This window comes from Toxorhynchites rutilus, chromosome 2 (assembly GCF_029784135.1).
Source record: "Toxorhynchites rutilus septentrionalis strain SRP chromosome 2, ASM2978413v1, whole genome shotgun sequence".
Taxonomy (NCBI): domain Eukaryota; kingdom Metazoa; phylum Arthropoda; class Insecta; order Diptera; family Culicidae; genus Toxorhynchites; species Toxorhynchites rutilus.
In genome coordinates, this window is record NC_073745.1 from 340,771,257 (window position 1) to 340,790,736 (window position 19,480).

The 19,480-nt window shown below is 38.0% G+C and overlaps 1 protein-coding gene across 3 annotated transcripts in view; it reads left to right on the top strand.

Moving 5' to 3' along the window:
• LOC129766640 (acid sphingomyelinase-like phosphodiesterase 3b) overlaps positions 1 to 19,480 on the top strand; it is a 259,803-nt gene that overhangs the window by 79,511 nt on the left and 160,812 nt on the right. For all 3 annotated transcript variants that reach the window (XM_055767217.1, XM_055767218.1, XM_055767219.1), the window contains one exon: positions 16,757 to 17,845. In XM_055767217.1, coding sequence (XP_055623192.1) covers positions 17,713 to 17,845 — 133 coding nt within the window. In that variant the 5' untranslated portion in view covers positions 16,757 to 17,712. The remainder of the gene's footprint in view (positions 1 to 16,756; positions 17,846 to 19,480) is intronic.

Consider the following 19,480-nt stretch of genomic DNA (forward strand, 5'->3'; position numbering starts at 1 on the left):
GATGCACTACTCTTTCGTTTCAATCTTGCCAGCAGCAATCTCTGCGTTTGTGGCCAAGGTTATCACGACATCGAGCACATTGTTTGGTCGTGCGAGGTGTATCTGGTCGCCAGATCGAATTTAGAAAACTCCCTTCGGGCCCGAGGAAGACAGCCCAATGTGCCGGTGAGAGATGTGTTGGCTCGGTTAGACCTTGATTACATGTCCCATATATATGTTTTCCTTAAATCTATAGATCTTCGTGTGTGATTGTCCCTACATCCTTATACCCTCCTTTCCTTCCTTCGCGGGTAATTCGTCCCCTTGCTATAAATAGTAGAATAAGTTGAAATGTAAATACACTATAGGTATACGAATAGATTTAAGAAATGAGTGTTCATCAACATTGTTACAATTTCCTTATATCCCATCCTTCTCCTAAAAATATGTCACCCTCCTAAACTCGAGTAGACCGCGAGTAATCGGTTTTCCACCTTACTAACCATAGATGTAAGAAAAATTGTTTATATATATAGTTTTAAATTATATTTAAGAATTCGGCTCCTTTAAACTTAAGTTACTGAGCCTGTAAAAATAAACGAATTAATAAAAAATAGTCTATTGTGGAATCGCTTGCAGTTGTACTGAAGGGAGCGGTGGCGAATGCCGTATCCCAGGAAATGCAAAATTTTCTGGGTGAAGCGAAAAAAATCACAACTACAATAGAAAAATCGCAAGATTTTCTATCCTCAAAATTCGATGGTTTCGTATCAGATTTTCAAGAACTAATGGAAGAAAACAATAATTTGAGACATGAGGTTGACAAATTGAAAAATAATCATAATACATTGTCTGATACGGTCCACAAGCTTGAATATCAAGTGGACAGGAACAATCGCGAGAAAAAAATCTAAAAATACTGTAGTTCTCGGTGTTCCATATTCCCCAGAAGAAAATACTCTCGAAGTTGTGCAAAAGGTTATTTGTTGTTTTGGTGTAACTGCTAATCCTGATATGGTAAATTCGGCTACTAGGATGAATGCAAAACATAAACCTAAAAATTCATTGGTTCCTATTCGCGGGGTGTTTAAAAATGAAAATATAAAAGAGATGGTTTTTAACAAGAGACGGGAGATTGAGAAATTTTCCTCCACGCAAATCGATCTTAGTTATACGATCAATGGGAAACCAACAATTGTTACAATGCGCGATGAATTTACATCATTAACTATGGAACTTTTGGCTGAAATGAGGGGATATCAGGAGAAGCTACAATTGAAATATGTTTGGTGCAACAGAGGGGGGAATGTATTACAGGGTGTCGACTACCTTGAAAATCCTTGAAAATCAGGGAATATCAGGGAATTAAAATAATGTCAGGGAAAATCAGGGAATATCAGGGAATTTCGACATCAATCTGGAAAAAAAATAAATTCAGTCATTTAGAATTTTTATTATTGCAGTAATTAGAAAATTTTGATAACACCAAATGCTGAGAAGGTATAGCTAGGGCTTGATAAAATGAGCTTCATGATGATATTAGACTTTGCCACGAACTCTAAAGCTGAGAATTCTGAGCTCGATGAAACTTCGTAAGATATATTTTGTCGTTGGTTTCGACGAGTCTTTGTACAAGACTACAAAGAGGCTGCAGTTGCATCTAAATATCAGATTTTGGGAGGAAGAATAAATGGAGGTGGTAAATCGTTACATGACGTCTATGTTCTTGGAGCGTTCTCAAGCATCAGAGATTAACTTTTCAAGAAGGTCTGGGAATTATATATTTGAACAAACCTACCAACGTGAATTGGTCATGTTACGCGAGCTGCAACTGGACTTTTACAAAGGAGAAGAAAAACTCTTGAATTTGGATAGCTCCGGATTCATCAATAGATTGATGGATAAAAAAATCGCCGAAATTTACGACAGACAAATCTTGAAATTTCGTCTGGGATGCGGAGTTCTGCTTTCGCTTTTAATGCTTTCAAGGCATTGATATATCCTTGATCTCGACGGCATTGATTTCGATTTAAAAAAAATAGCTGGAAAACGAGTCGAGAAACTTTTGACTGTTGACTCTAGTGCTTTTTTTTAATCTTTGAAGGATTTTGAACGTATCAGTGGAGCTGCAGCAGACTTAGTACTAAAACAATATTGATAGCAAAACTAGCAACAAGTTGTGCTCCCTTGGCCGAGTGGTTAGCGTCACAACTAACATGCCGGGTGTTCGGGTTCGATTCCCGTCTGGTCGGGGGAATTTTTCGTCAAAGAAATTTCCTCCGACTTGCACTGTGATCACGCGTATTCTAGAGCTTGCCACTCAGAATGCATTCAAGGCGTGTTACTTGGCATAGAAATCTCAACTAAGTACTAATAAAAATGACGCAAGTAATACTACGTTGAGACGGCGAAGTTCCTCTAGGAACGTTAGTGCCATTGAAGAAGAAGAAGAGAAGCAACAAGTTTGCTCACTATGATCCGGAAAATAACCGACTGGAGCATTTTTTGGAAATGATAGGATTACGGAACTTTTTAACCAATATGGTCTTCTGTCTCTCGTGTAGAAACTCCAACGTTGAGAGAGCTTTTCCATTTATACCGAATGTTTTTAAAAAAACATTTCTGCCGAAACGTTTATGCTATGCGACAAGTTTACGATGGTATGCTTCACTTTGGAAGGATAGAATCAATAAAAATGTTGAGCTAGTTAATTCAACGAGTTCAAAATTCTCATTCTCTTTATCTAGAAAACAAGGAAAATTGAAAGAAATAAGAAAATTTTGGGAAATGCACAGAAGCCCGAAAGATTAACGATTTTACGACACTACTCTGTCGTCTTTTACTTATTTAAAAATCACAAACATTTTTTCCATTGGAATATATCGACAGACGTTCTTATATTTCATTGTTTAAGCTAACTAAATATCTTAGGAACTATAGCTAAAGCATTAGTAAAGAATTTGATTACTAGTCTACATCTGGAATTTTTCTGAAAATTTACTGGAAAATCAGGGAATATCAGGGAAATTTTCTTCGAGTTTTGAGTCGACACCCTGTATTAGTTAAAAAATATGAAAATTCTAAGCCAGATTTAATAAAAACTAGGGATAATTTAATTGAGTTTGTGAGCCGGTATAGTGGATATTTTTCTTCAAAGGAAACTCTTTCACCTAAAAGAAAGTGTAGCAACAATATTGCGAAAAAATGAAATTTATATGATTGTATGTGTTTTATGTCTCCATTTATTCAAATAACTAAAAATGGCAAATAATATAAATTCATATCACGATTGCATAGAAGATTTTAACCTTAATTGTTTCGATAATGATACCGATTTCCTCCGCATAGCTCAATAGAATGTAAGAGGAATGAATGACACGCAGAAATTTGACGATATTCTTTTGTTTCTTGACAATATAAAATGTTCTATTGATGTATTTGTTATTGGTGAAACGTGGTTAAAGAGAAAGAAACTGTCCTTTATATGAAATACCAAATTACACTTCAAATTTTTCATGTCGTGGTCCATCATCTGGTGGATTAGCAGTGTATGTGAAGAATGGGTTAAATTATAATATTTAAAAAAATGTTTCTAATGATGGAATGCACCTAATTCATATAGAACTGAAAATAAACGGATTGTTATATGATGTTTTAGGAGTGTACAGGCCACCATGCTTCGACTTCAACCAATATCATGACGTACTCGAGAACTCATTGTCAACTCGTAATTCACACCCTTGTTTTATTGTTGGAGATATAAACATTCCTATAAATTTATCTAATAATAACATTGTTCGTCGTTATGAAAATCTACTAGCATATGATTACATCTGTACGAATACGTTCACGACTCGCCCAATCAGTGATAATATATTGGATCACTGCATTGGACGAAAACAGGATCTTGATCGTGTACAAAATGATACAATTTATTCAGATATCAGTGATCACTTAATAATTGTCACGTCTTTTAAAATGAGCAATTCCAGAGAGCATGTGATTTTAACCAAGAAAATAACTGATACAAACAAACTTAATCGACTATTCACTCAGTTCATAAATGATTTTGTTTGTGTCGAAGATGTTAATGAATCCATTATAGCCATAACATCGGCTTATAATGACACATTGAAACAATGCATCGCATTCAAAAGTAAACGAGTAAATATTAAGGTCAAACATTGTCCTTGGCTTGATTATTATACTTGGCAATGGATAAAACTCAAGAGCAAATATTTGATAAAAGTGAAGAAAAATCCCAATAACAATCACTTCAAAGTAATGTTGATACAAGTCACTAAGAAGGCTGATCTTGCTAAGCGGAAATGTAAAAGTGTAAATATTCACAAAAATATTTGAGGAAGTTTCTAGTGCCAAAATATGGAAAATATGGATTGGTCCCCTCTTGTTCCTTCTCTACATAAATGATATAGGGAGTTTGCCAATTAAAGGAATACCAAAGTTATTTGCCGACGACGCTGCACTTTTCTACCCAAATCATAGTATATACTCCATCATTTCATGCATCAATGACGATTTGTAGATACTCACGATATATTTTGACACTAATTTGCTTTCACTAAATCTATCGAAGACCAAATACATGGTGTTCCATTCTCCTAGGAAGAAAATTCCTGTGCATGACAGCCCATCACTTGGGTCTGTAGTAATCGAAAAAGTACCCAGCTTCAAATATTTAGGTTTGGTGTTGGATCAATCAAATAGATTTTGTGCGAAGGGAGGTTGCATCTTTATGTGGTATCATGTATCGTGTTAGTAAATTTGTGTCTCGAAATGCCCTTTTGACTTTCTGTCATGGTTGTATTCTTTCCCATTTGCAGTATTTAATAATCATTTGGGATCATGCCTGTAAAGCCTAGCATAAAAATTACAAGTATTACAAAACAGATGCTTAAAAATATTTTTTATCTTGCCGCAGTTATATCCCTCTTTTCATCTGTATACAAACGCGTCGAACAGAATTCTCCCTTTACGTGGCCTGTGCAAGTTGCAGTCTTGCTTGTTTGTATGCGACGTGATTAAAAATCAGAATATGGTTTGTAACCTCACCCTACCGACCACAAATCGTGAGCACAGAACTCGGTATGCTCATAACCTAATGCGTGCGAGAACCTTCACAAACCTAGGGCAAATGCGAATTTCTTTCTACGGTCCATCTGTGTACAATGTCCTACCGGATCGTCTGAAAGGGTTGAATAATCGGCTGTTATTTAAAACCGGTTTAAAACAGCATTTAAAATTAGAAGTTGGAAATCTTTTGACATAATGTCGTGCTAATTACCAGTGTACATTGCATTCAAATCGTGTTTTAAAATATATCGAGCTGTAGATGCTAGGTTTTTACATTTAAGGGATCCCTTCAAAGGAACATAGTTCTACTGGGTACATCCCTACAGAATATTAGTAAATAATGCTTATCACACACCTTAACATGAACTGAACTAAAACTGTGTTAATATCTGTTTTTTACGCTTTTTTTGTTTTTTTGTTTTGTAGCTACCAATTTGTATTTGCTTGTGTTTCTATTGTCCCAAAAAACAAAAAAAAAAAAAAACAAAAAGGAGCACATTACCAGGGGGCTCTGTGCGAGCTCTTTGGTGTTGGGGTGTGTTGGTGGGCCTTTAAAAAAACTTTAATACGCATTTCAATATTCAAAAATTAAATAATAAAATATCAGTCCTCTACAAACGATGGTGGACTACTTATAAGACGCGACGCGAGACAAGACATAACACTTATTGTTCTTACTTAATTAATTAAGTAAAATTAACTTAATTAATTAAGTAAATTAAGTAAGAACAATAAGTGTTATGTCTTGTCTCGCGTCGCGTCTTATAAGTGTCGTGAAGTTCTTACGTTGCACAGCAATTAAAAATAATAAGTGATGGTGGGTTAGTCAAAAGCTTATCTCTAAGCGCATATTCTTTATACTAAGACTTGCTTATACTTAACCTATTGAGTATCAAATTTTATTCACACTATATTTTTAGATTTATTTCTCATTTCCGAACATTTTTTCAATTACGTTTTCTTCATAAATGGAATGACCCAATATTTTCCATAACGATGCGATCGAATCTGACGCATCAACAGAAATAATGACGCTCTGCCATTCTTACGTAGGATTGACACAACGAAGGAAAAATGATTTCGCCGTCGCGTTTCAGCTGACTCCATGCCGCCCTACCGGCAAAGCCAAGCCATAGAAGCAAACCACTGTCGGCACCAAAACCGAATCATCCGAGAGACCGTATCCCTTCCTCCAATATATCAGATTTGCAGACAAAACCCAATTACAACCGTTCGAAATCTCCTCCCCAGGAAGCAGTCCAATCGCTCCCGCCCCAAAGCATCCTCTCGGCTCAGTGAATAATAACAAACCACAGTCGGATAGATCGGAAAGCATTTTGGCAATGCAAATTGAAGCTGAGTGGTTCCTATGCCATGTTCCGGCCTCCCCTTCTATCTCTCCATCCCAAGTGGGAGCCCGCCGGAGAAAGTGACGGGGATGTTCTGACGAGCTTTTGTTATTCCCCACTCCCCGCCGCCCGCCGCTATTCGTCTTTTATGTGAAAAACGTGTATTTTGACTCGGCAGAGGCATATCCTCGTGGCGAAACAGGCAGCCTATCGTCTCAACGAAAATAGGAAATGAATATAAAACAGTTCCAAGGAAAAAGATAACTAGACTGCTCGCTGTGGGAATGAGCATTCGGAATGTCGGCGGAAAAAGTTGGAGGATGAAAAGGCTTGTCTGGGAGAATGATTTAATGGTTTTCCAAATGTTTAGATATTCACATGTTTTTTTATATTTTTCTTCTTCGTTTTTTTTTGTGGGGGAATGATTTCAGATTGCGATTCCGTGTAATTTGATATAACAGCGTGAGATGGGCGTGAGAGAAACGACTTGTCGGACGTTGAATTCGCAACGCTAATCGGAGCTCGTGGGAGTGATGTGATTTATGTTTGGAGTGGTTCTGTAAAAGTGATGAATATTCTGCTCCATTGGGATGAAAACGTTTTAAAATTCTTGGGTTGTACACTTCAAATTTGCTCGTGGTTTAGCATTCTACTGGTTTTACAAAGTCATCGGCCTTCTAAAAGGTTTTGAGTCATGTGTCACGTCCACCCGTTTCGAGGCTTGCGGATATATTCATTCAAGTCCCAACAACAGGAAGGGCGAACCCCAAATTGGTCTCGTTTTCCTGCAACGAGAGGCCTCGGAAGAGGAAACGTGTAACTTCATTATCACGTACAACAACATCCACCGTTTCGATTGCAGTAACTCCGGCCTCGAGGCATTGGAATCGATTTCATAGCTCGAGATCAAAAGAGGCAAAACTTCGCCTCTGGGCCTTCCTAGATTTTATCATTGGCAATGGTGGCAAAGGCAGCAGCAGCAACAGCAGACGAGAAGTCGAAAGAGAATTAATGAACATGTGTAATGTTCCTCACTACTTCGTTGCCTGTCTTGTGTACCATTTTTTGAAGGGCCCTTCTTCCCCAACTCCCATCAGGGTTGCTCATCAATAAATTACCAAATGGATAGTCTCCGGAGGCAATGCTTCCGTTCTTCGATTTGCTCTGCGTATTTGGTCTACATTCGGAGGAGCGGGTTAAATTTATGCTTAACCCGAATACCAGCAGGGCTCTTTTGTTTTTGTGCTTATTCCCAAACTGAGGAGAAGAAGGGGTTTTTATATACCGTCGCTGGTGGAAAGTAGGTTATGGTTAATTCGTTCAAGGCAGTGATGAATAGGCTGCGGTGGATGCGTTATGCTGTTATATACTGCCACATGGTATCATTTGTGGCTTGATGTTTTTATGGGAAGGCCAATGTGTAGCAATTGATATAGATCCGAGGTTGTAACCATCGTAATGAGCTTCCCAAAATTGATTGATTTTCATTAAAATTGAATGATTCTACGAGTGTATCTCGATGTAAACATTAGATGGTATGTAACCTCTGCAGTTAGGCAGTGACTATATCTCCCTAATTTCTCACAAAGCATGTTGTTAACACCTTCAATGCCCGCAGACTGTTCTTGCGAACACTTCCAGCATACAACCACGTTCTGGGACTAATATCAAATATGACAAATTTATATAAATGTTAATACTGCGTGGTTTTAGTAATGTATTTTTAGTTTTAACCACCAGAGATTCCAACCAACAACGCCAGAAAAACTGACATATGAAAAGTGATCATCAGGAGAGGAGTGGTGACACCCATCTTTTTCGTAATCCGTAATGATTTTGACGAGTTGGGGTTTTAATTCTCTCGCTTCTACTCTGCTCCGCCGGAAAATCGTATTCTTGTTCGGAGCGCCAAAACTTCCGCTAGCTTCGGGAGGCCCTGGTTACACTCTCATTCACTAGTAGACACCATCGACCTGAACTTTTGACGGATTAAACACTGCTTAAGTTTCCTTTCATTGAACAATAAACTGCCAACACCAATCCTAGGGGATCTCTACTTGGTTTAAACCGCACAATACCAGTCAGTCGAAGATATACAGTAAAACACGTCCGTCTTCCGAGGTGCCTATTTCACTACTCTAATGTAAAAAGAGTAAAAAGGAGCTTGAGCTTGGGTAGACTGTACAATTCGTAGTTGTTCTCCGTGATTGACCTGAACCAACCAAATTGCACAAAGAACACACAGAATGACGCTTGGGACTAGCAAATCATTCTCGTTGTGCAATTTTCGGTGATTCGAGCTTTAAATGGTCAATAACGACGCCGGCCACGTCCTTACAGTCACCAGGGGAAGGGAAGGAATGTTAGTATGATCATCGCCGCCCGAAGGCCAGAAGGGTCGCCAGTGAATCAGGATTCACTGAGGTAAGTGATGTGATTCAGTTAGCTGACCTAACCTATGACATATTTCGTGATTAATCGCCTTGCCAATTTTCAAATATTTCACAAAATTTTAAACCTGGCGACATAAAATATCCTTAAGCAGCCTGAGAAGGCGACCGGGAATGCCTCTACAATCAAACGAATCGACGATATATTTCTAATTGTTGGAGCATATAAGCGCCCGCCGGCGGAGGGTATCCACGGGAAACCTGAGAAGGTAACCGGTAGAACATTTATTCAATAAAATAGACCGATGTAGTTCGTGAATCTCGCGAGTTCTCAAATATGTGAAATAAATTGTGGAATATGTTTGATCACAGGAATTTCGTTTCATAGTTACCGATGTGCGTTTCACGATTTACAATTCACGATTTGCGACAAATGATTTACGATTGACGATATATTGATAATAATTCACGAATCAATATTTTCAATTACTTTGTGTAGCACTGATTTCATTTTCCTAGATTCTAGTTTTATTTTTAGATTATTTCATCGCACCTCTCTTGCTTTGTATTATTATTGTGCGCAACCCTACTTTTCTCTAGAGAAACGCTCAATCCTCGCTCGACACTGTAGATGGGTCTGTGAAGCCATGCAGAAATGCATAAATGTGAGAGATAAAAAAACAACCTCTTGATGTGATGTCAGCATCAAGCTGACTTGATGTGTGCCTTCAACTAATAATGTATTACTACCGCACACATACATACACTTCACAAGAATGAAACAAAAAAAAACAACATATCACAAATCTGAAATATGTTATCTAATGCCTTCTACACTTCGCATTCGAATCCTCCCAATCAGGCCGTTGGCTGAAAATATTCCCTTTCAAATTGCACTTTTTCGTATACACATTCTTTTTCACTATATATTCTTTCTTCAATTCTCTAACACTCGGAAACTGAACAATGGAATAAGGACCAAAAACTTATTTTTTTGGACTGGCCGGCTCACTCTCCAGATTTGAATCTTAGGGGGATTCTTGTACGCAGAATCTACACTGCGAGAAAACGGTACACCACGATTGAAGAGCTCAAGGTCGCAATTTCGGAAACATGGAAAAATATCGAGAAATTCGTTCAGTAGCATTTCACTAAAGTAAAAAGAGTAAAAAGGAAAGCATAAACGTAAACCTATATCCTTTTTGGTCTGGACTGTGTATGTGGCAAGGTATGCGAAAAGCTTTATTGCGTGCTTATTTGGAATGTGTCTCTTGTTTCGCTCGTTCATATTGCTCTTATGTTGCTATAGCATATCTATCTATACAGCCATTCCATGCCAAACCGATACAGTGGTTCTTAGATTTTCGTGAAAAGTGGTAGATTTGTTGTTTATCGCAAAATATAACACCCGTTTTTTTATTTTTCATTAGCGTCCCCATATTTCCATTTTACGATGTGGCGAAAAATCCATTTTTTCGCCTTTTTCCCAAAAAATGTTAATTACTGTAAATTACTTATTCTTTATTGGAAAATATGAGGCTTGCCAAAATTTTTGATTTTGTTTTCGTAATTATTGATTGTATTGTTTTTTTTTTTGTTTTTTATATTTTCCTTGGAAGCTGAGGATTTTTTAAATAACATTCAAAATCCAGAGAAGTGATTTTTTTCGTTTTCAAGTTATGAATTTTCAAAGTTAATTTGGATTTTCTTCAATTTGGTATATTGATCATCTGAATCGGTCCAGTAGTTCGAATTCCAAATTTTTTTCGAAAAAAAAGATCATTTTTTGAAAAAGGCGAGACTATTGATTTCTCGTACCACCTTAACATGAAAATGAACACCCTAATGAAAAAATAAAAAAAATACGGGTCTAACGTTTTGCGATACAGAACAAATATATCACTTTTAACGAAAATCTTAGAACCACTATATCGATTTGACATGGAATGGCTGTATGTATATTAGGGTGGCAGCGAAAATGGTCATGTCAAATTTCAAAAACTGACCATGTACATGTTGTTTATTGGCCCAAAAAAATGACCTGTGCAAAGCTTCAGCTCGATCGGGCATGATTTAGGGGTGCCTCAAAGCGCTCAAAGCTTTGATTTTTTGATCCTCGAAAATCTTCCAAGGGGGGGGGGGATATTTGGAAAATCGAAATTTTGTTTTCGATACATAATGTCTTATAAATGCATAAAACGCCGAGATCTGGTGTTATCTCGAAAAAAAAACAGGAAGTGGGTTATATCTATGGTATAATCGTTGATATCGTTGATTTAGAGATCATTTGTTTGAAGTTGAATCTCAATCCATTCTGAATGAATGAATAAATGAATATTTGGGGGACTTCGAAAACGAGAGCGTTACGTTGGAGGCACAAGGTTTTATGCATCCAATATAGGATACGAAAAACCTTGTTCTGAACAATAGTCTTCAAAAGCTTTCCTGCTAACTGCACTTGATTGAAAAATCACAAAACCAAAGGTATTATATGGATAGTTTATGGATAGAAAACATTAAAATAAACTCTTTCGCTTGAATGTAATTTTCAATTCCAAGGGGAACTGGCAGATTATTTTCCAGCAACGATTAGATATTTCCACATTTTCCTCGATACTGGAAGCCCACCAGTAGTTAATACTAACTCGATAACCACCAGTTAATAGCACTTGATTGAAAAATATTTGGTCACAGTGTTACATGGATAGAAAACATTGAAATAAACTCTTTCACATGAATGTATTTTTAAATTCCCAGAGGAACTGGCATATTATTTTCCAGCAATGATTAGATCTTTCCGGAACTTTCTCGATGCTGAATGGCATCCAAACGGAAAGAATTCTGCGCGTGTATGTGTCGATCCTTCGCCGTCCACCTCCTCCAGCACGTTAGGCAACGATGTTGTCTTGTCGATGTCCTCACGAAAAATGAATGCGTCTCACCACCAGAATATAGCTTAAGTATGTTTTGTGTGTGTGATTGAATCGAGAGAAGGTGTGTTTTACGATGGCAATTTGGAAGGTAAATTAGAGGGGAATGAACTCTCTGAGCTCGAAACTTTCGGCGACTGAGTAGTAATCGATTGCGTGCGCATACAATATTGGATACGGAAATATCCTACTGATGGGGAAGAATAATCTTCAGAAGCTTTCCTGCTAATTACACTTGGTTCAAAAATTACAAAATCAAATGTATTTGGTCGCTGTGTTATATGGTTAAAAAACATTAAAATAAACTCTTTCACATGAATGTATTTTTAAATTCCCAGAGGAACTGGCAGATTATATTCCAGAAATGATTAGATCTTTCCAGAACTTTCTCGATGCTGAATGGCATCCAAACGGAAAGAATTCCGCGCGTGTATGTGTGTGTGTAGCGATGTCTTCCCGGGGAACCGTTTGTGGCATCACTCTCCTCCTGATGGATTCCCTTCTGGCCTAAGGTGCACAAACAGGCTCTTGGTGACACCGTTCATCCGCGCTTTCATGATAAACACGAAGAGCTTCACCACAACAGCGACAACATGCTCCAATCGGTGTTCAATTAGAACTGAGTGGATTTCCGAGCGGCGCTCGCTTATATACCGATTGGTGATTTCAATAGCCTGTTTTGAGAACAATTTTAAGGCTATTGAAACAAGTATTTGGACCAAAAAGTAACAAGCATAAAACGCGTAGACATTTTATCTTTCGAATGAAGTGTTTATCATACCATTTCGTTCAGTTGTTTAGGAGCTATTAACGCTCAAAATCTCGGTCTCCGGCGTAACGCTTTCGGTTTCGAAACTTTGATTTTACACCCCGGTATAGAAATGAAAGACGTAGTCCTACGTCAAAAAATTTTTAACCGAAAATCGACTTAGCCTGAGAGGTCAAAACATCAAAATTTTGAGTGCTTTGAGACACCCCTAAATCATGTCCGATCGAGCTTAAGCTTTGCACAGGTCATTTTTTGTGCCAATAAACAAATTGTACATGGTCGGTTTTTGAAATTCGATAATTATTTTTTTTCCATACCTTCATTGCCTCTCAGGCGTCCCAAAAGGTCGATTTTCTCCCAAAACATTTTTTTCGAGATAACACCAGATCTCGACGTTTCATGCATTTTTAAGTAATTTGGCATCGAAAAAAAAATCGATTTTCCGAATTTCCGTTACTCCTCTCTTGGAAGATTTTCAGGAATCAAAAAATCAAAACTTTGAGCGCTCTGAGGCACCCCTAAATCATGTCCGATTGAGCTGAAACTTTGCACAGATAATTTTTTGGGCGAATAAACAAAATGTACATGGTCGGTTTTTGGAATTCGATGATGAATTTTTTCCATACATCCATTGTCACCCTAATGTATATATGTATAAAAATTCTGTCGGTCTTTCTGATTCTTATTGATTTGGAAACTACTGAACCGAACAGCGTGAAAATTTGTATGTAGGAGTTTTGGGGTTCGGGGAAAGTTCTTATGATGGCCTCCGCCTCTTCAAGGGGGGGTTGTCATACAAATGAAACAAAAAAACTCTGCATAACTCGAGATCTCTTGAAGCAAATGGAGCCAAATTTAACAAATGAAGATTATAGAGGGCAAGCAATGTTTTTATGGTGATTTGACACTTCTCTCCCTCTTTTATCCATTACCGCTACCATTAGGCTCAATAGTTCAATAGTTCAAGAATGAAAACGGGACATGTAAATCCAAAAAACTAAACTACCAGCCAAACACAAAATATAATCAGTTTCCAGTTGTTTTCCTTTTCCGAAAATTCACAACGTTTTGCAATTGGTATGGATTATATGTTCCAACTTTGTTATCTCATTAATTATAATTCTTGTAATCTATATGAACAGGAAGTTTCTTTTACCAATGCCACATTGAATCTCTGGTAATTCCGGAATGAGCTTTACTATAATACTGTTGTGTTTCATCTAGACTAATCTTCCATTTCTCATTGTACTTCAACGCATTATCATCAATATTTTCCACAGTTTTGATAAATTTAGCCTACTGTATTTCACCTGAATCAACTAGTCCTACGTGAAAACTACGTAAGGGATCCAAATCAGAAAACATGTCACGTTTTTATGAAATAGTTTCAATGTTGATAACTATTTCTGCTGCCAACGGAAATTGATGATTTGCATACCAATCGAATAGTAAATTCTCTGAATTTTTTTTATATGTTCTGTGCATTTCTGTACTAACCTACCTATGTTTTCTATCCGATTAACGATTGGAGTCGTGAGCAGTGTCGCCCCATTTAAATCTGTACCAGAGGGGTTAAAAATCTTTCTCATCTGTGCTTTTTCTTTAAAACTTCTGTACCAAAAAGCTGTACCATCGAAAAAAAAAACGAAAAAAATATATTTTATTAGAATGAAAAAAAACTCATTAATTTATGACATTTGCAAGTCATTCGAGTGTTTGATTATGCTTATACAAAACCACTATGTTTAACCAAATCTTTTGGTCTCAAAATAGTGTTCGTCGTATCGTTGCTGATCCGATTTCGAGGCTTATTTTCGTTCTAATTATATTTAGAAAAAGATGCCGAGGAGTGAGGCATTTTTCGTTATCAATACCTTCAAATATTCACGTTTTCTTACCGAGCGAATGTTCATGGGTCCAATCGCAGAACTGTTCATGGATTGATCTTTTAATCGACCCTTTAAAATTAACTTTTAATATAAAATTCCTTGTACTTCTACCAAAACTCGCCATTATAATATTATTATTATTTCCAGATTATATCCAGACACAATTCTTGTTCAAGATTTTTCAACCACTTGCAAATAACATGTTTCTCCGTTACATGGAATAAATGTTTTATACAGGAAAAAAGATAGAATAAACACAGCCCTACATCGGACAATTGCTTCCTCGAGTTTTGCCCTTATTCGTCCCATATTTATTTATATAGATAGAAGAAGATATAGGAGTGCATTTTATCACATGAAAATCCATTTTACCTTTCGAACGAAGATCAATTTCGTTGGCGCAAACATCAAATGGACTAACAACGCTTGTCAATATGTAATTGTAGAACATGTGGGAATTAAATTTCCCGAATTTTCCCATTTTCCTTCAGAGTTTTCCGCATATTTCCAATTTCAGAGCTAAAAGTCTCTTTAATTCAACAAAATTCAAATTCTAATACTCAGTCTCGCTCCAACTAGCAAGCAGTTTGTAGTGCTTGCTAATGCAGATGCAAAACCGTTGCTCCATGCAAAGTTCAAAAGCAAAATCAAATCAGAGGATCGAAAAAAATCTCTTCAAATATCAATCGCTCAGTAATGCGACAAAGAGCTTTTTGTCCCCATTTTAACATTCCATACGCTACATCGGGTCAACCATATTCGCATTGCTTCAGGCATAGGGGACCGATTCTGATCGGGGAATGTTAAAATGTCGACTGAAGCTTCTTTGTTTCGCAATCATGGACTTTCGCTTGTAAGACTTCGCTAAAAGACGTGGATGAAGAAATCCCGATATTCACCCGACAAAACAAGGGTCAATTAGAAGATCAATCAATGAACAATTCTGCGATTGAACGTTCGCTTAGCAAGAAAACATGAATGTTTGAGGGTATTGATAATATTATAGAAATGTTGTTCCAGTATGGGAAAGTATCACATTTTTTTGTTATTTCTAGGCACATTCAATACTATAAATCGAGATGCCAAAACATGTGCTAAAAATTAATTTTGGGTGAGATACTGAGAATTGTAGTTTCGGATAACTGTCATTATATGCAAGTTAAATAAAATTGGGGAGTCAGGGTACTGGCCAGCTGATTTGGCGTGAAATCACTGTATAAGTTAATGTGTAATTCGATATAACTAAAAAAATGGCGACTGCTACCAAAATGTGTCCTATGTGTGAGTTTCATGGAATTGTTCGAATTTCAATTTGTAAAAACAGAAAACAAATTCATAATTTATATACTGTACTGTAGAACTAAAATTTGATTTGCAAAGAGTTCTGCTAACCCCACAAACAACCTCGAAGTCTTTCAATAGTCTAAACTCAAGAAAGTCAAATCTATCTTCTATATATATATATATATATATATATATATATATATATATATATATAAAAATGGAGTGATGTCTGTCTGTCTGTCTGATTCTTATAGACTCCGAAACTACTGAACCGATCGACATGAAAATTGGTATGTAGGGGTTTTTGGGGCCGGGGAAGGTTTTCGTGATATTTTGAGACCCCTCCCCCCTCTCTAAGGGGGGGCTGCCATACAAATGAAACACAAATTTCTGCATTACTCGGAAATTAACCAAGCAAACGAAACCAAAGTTGGCATGTGAAAGTTTTAGGGTGCAATAAATGTTTCTATGATGGTTAGACAGTCCTTCCCCCACTCAAAGGGGGGGCTGCCATACAAATGAAACACAAATTTCTGCATTACTCGAGAATTAATCAAGCAAATGAAACCAAATTTGGCATGTGGAGGTTTTAGGATGCAATAAATGTTTCTATGGTGTTAAGATACTCCTTCCCCCTCTCTTAGAGGGGGCTGCCGTACAAATGAAACACAAATTTTTGCATTACCCGAGAATTAATCAAGCAAATTAAACTAAATTAGGCATATGGAAACTTTAGGGTGCAATGAATGTTTCTATGGTGGTTAGATACCCCTCCCCCCTCTCTTAGGGGTGGCTGCCATACAAATAAAACACAAATTTCTGCATTACTCGAGAATTAATCAAGTAAATGGGCGGGACGAAGTTTGCCGGGTTAGCTAGTGAAAATATAAAATGGATTTGCGATTGGCCACTGACATTTTTAACCGATTCTGCGTGGAATTACTGCGCATAAAAATTATTATTTCTCCCTTTGGCCTAAGCACACCTAACTGATGAGTATCACGTGAACCTAAATTATATACTTAGAACGTATATTAACATTCCCGTTTTACTTCTTCTCTTATTCTTCCAGATTGCCTCACCAAGATAGACGTCATCGCCGTTCAAGTGGTATCGAGCGGCGACAGTAAAAACCACCCCCAGTTACCATATTGATTGTTTAATGCCAACTCCCGAATTCCGTCGGCGAAGAAAGGATCGAGCCTGCCGGCGTAACTGCCAGCGCGTGAGTGAATGTAAACACATGTGTCACTGAGGTGGTTTCATTATTTTTTAATATTTACCCCCGCCTGAAAAACCCCACTGTGGTCTGTGTGTGTGTGTGTGTGTGTGTGCGCGTGAAAGCAAACAATCAGAACCTCTACATATATGGGCGAAGAGAGTATTCACACCAGGAATGATATCTCTCCTCCAGCATCGAGTGGAAAACGCGAAAGTTACCTTTATTTCGGGCTCCGCTTTTTGTTTCGAGCGAGCGCTAAGTGAAAATTTATAACGCTTCGGTGGAGCGCCGGCGAAGAGCCTTTTTTCGCAGGAAAAGCGTCGCGCGAATAAATTATTCAGACGTGAGACGTGAAAAGAAAGTAGCGCGAAAGTAAACAAAGCACGTGTGCGTAATTTTGGAAAGTGATTTCCTCGGATCCCCGCCGGGGGTAAGGAGAAATAAAGTAATTATTCTACCATTCAGCTTTTTTTGTCTTCGAGTGTCGGAAGGTTCACTCGAAACACACACACACCGCTGGAAAAGCTGGAAACTTTCCCTTCGAGACTCACGCCATCGAGATTTTATTGTAATTATGTGAGAAACGGGTGCGTGTTTCGGTGAGAGTTTTTCGGTTCGGTGAAGAAACGTCGAGGAGCCTCACATCCCGGCGGCAAAGAGAGGTTTTCCGTAATGTGAAAGGACATTAGCCGGTGGAGAGAAGAAGAAACTGGCCGGAAAAGGTTCGTTTTCAGGTTGAATCGTGACCCGTCACACAAAAGTATTCGAAAAGCACGAAACGGAAAAGCCACCCAAATGTCGAATGCATGAAACATAATGGATTACCTGGGCAGCCTAAAATGGACCTCTACAGACGATTGAAGGTCTTCCCGGTCGTCGCCTTAACATGGGTATGCTTCGTTGCAATATGCTGTGTTAAATTGACGGAGGCGAGAATAGGTAAGTAATCGTTCAATAATCCAAGAAAAAAAACACATTCTTCAAAGCACTGAAATCGGAGTTCTCCAAAATCGATAGCCTCATAAATCAATAATATTTCCACTCCGTGTCCGGCATGCGTTTCAATATCGAACACAAAACTGACATCTGTAATATCAACCATCAATCATCCATTACCTAATTGCTGGGAGAATAGTCGGAAACGATGATGAATGGATGCTTATTGATTTTCTCTTCTCTTTATTCTGCAAGATGCAAGAGGACGTCATTATCCAGAAACAATCAAGCTCATCAGCAATCTTAATTTTTCACTCGACCGAGATCGTTACTCCACAGTAAAAAGTCATGAAACTCAATAATAAAACCTCTTCGTCATCATCTCGAGGGGAAAAAATACTTCTCGCACTCCTCCCAACGGCGTTTACCGACAACTTGTTTAATTATCCTGTTTATTTCCCCCCACAAAACCATCACACAGCCATAACGAAGCATTCTCCCAGCGAGAGAATGAATCACATTATTTCTACGACCGTGAAGGAAACGACATTAAATTCTTTTCCATGAGCCATTCACACGTTCATCGCTGGTCACAAAATCACATCGGTTACCTTGCGCTACAAAGTGAGACGGCATCCGGAGATCATCAGTTTTTGAACATCATCGATGGGGGTGGGGGGACGCCTGGTATGTGGAGGAGGTATCACAGCAGCAGATCCTTTCGTCGACATCATCGTCGGCGTCGTCGTCAGTGCCGTAATGCAATTAAATTTCGTCGAATACCACTCCCACTCGAGCAGTTAATCCCCGGAATGGAACATTAAAGGGGAAGTGCATTCAGCATCCCTTCAAAGCTGCAACTGCATCAGCCGTGAACGAAATGGGGTGGTGGGGAAAGAAGGGGTGGATTTTGAGTGCATCCTCACATAGTGTTCCGTTCTGTTCGGAAGAGAGGTGCCAATGTTTATTATAGAGAGCAGTTGTAAGATGAATGCATGTGTGAGATCCCATTTTTGTACCCCCTTCTGGGGGAAACGGGAGATAAGTTCTGGCACTAAAATAAGGTGTACCTTCGGTACACGGCCACTCTGCACAGAACAAGTTCTAACGAGCTTAGATAACTTTGTTTGTGCATAAACGGATGCGGCGCTGAGGTGCCTTTCCCGAAGCGAGTGCAATGGTATATGAGGTACCTATTATCCTTCTGCTTCGAACCTCCAAGTGGATGCTGCAGCAGTTTAATGTGAATTTTAGATGATATTAGTTGCAATGTGTTAATTTGAATTGGATTATCTCGAGTGCAAAAGGGATGCTCATCGGTATTAATCTCACTAAATTTTGAGTGTTGATGTATAGTTCACCTGAATTATTCCCATCGCTGGTGTAAAGTATTTTGGTGTTGAATTAATATTGAACTTTTAATTCATTTCCATTTATCTTACTGTTCTCTACCTGTGAGATTTGTATATTCGGTTTTAATGTTCTCTAGCATACCACCGGAGTGATCAATCACCAATGTGTAACTGAATTATATTTGGGAAGTTTGAGGTCTTTCTATAATCATACTTTTATCATATGCTTGTTTCTGATGGGTTGATTGTAAATAAAAAAAGTAAACGAAACTTTTTAAGTTGAACG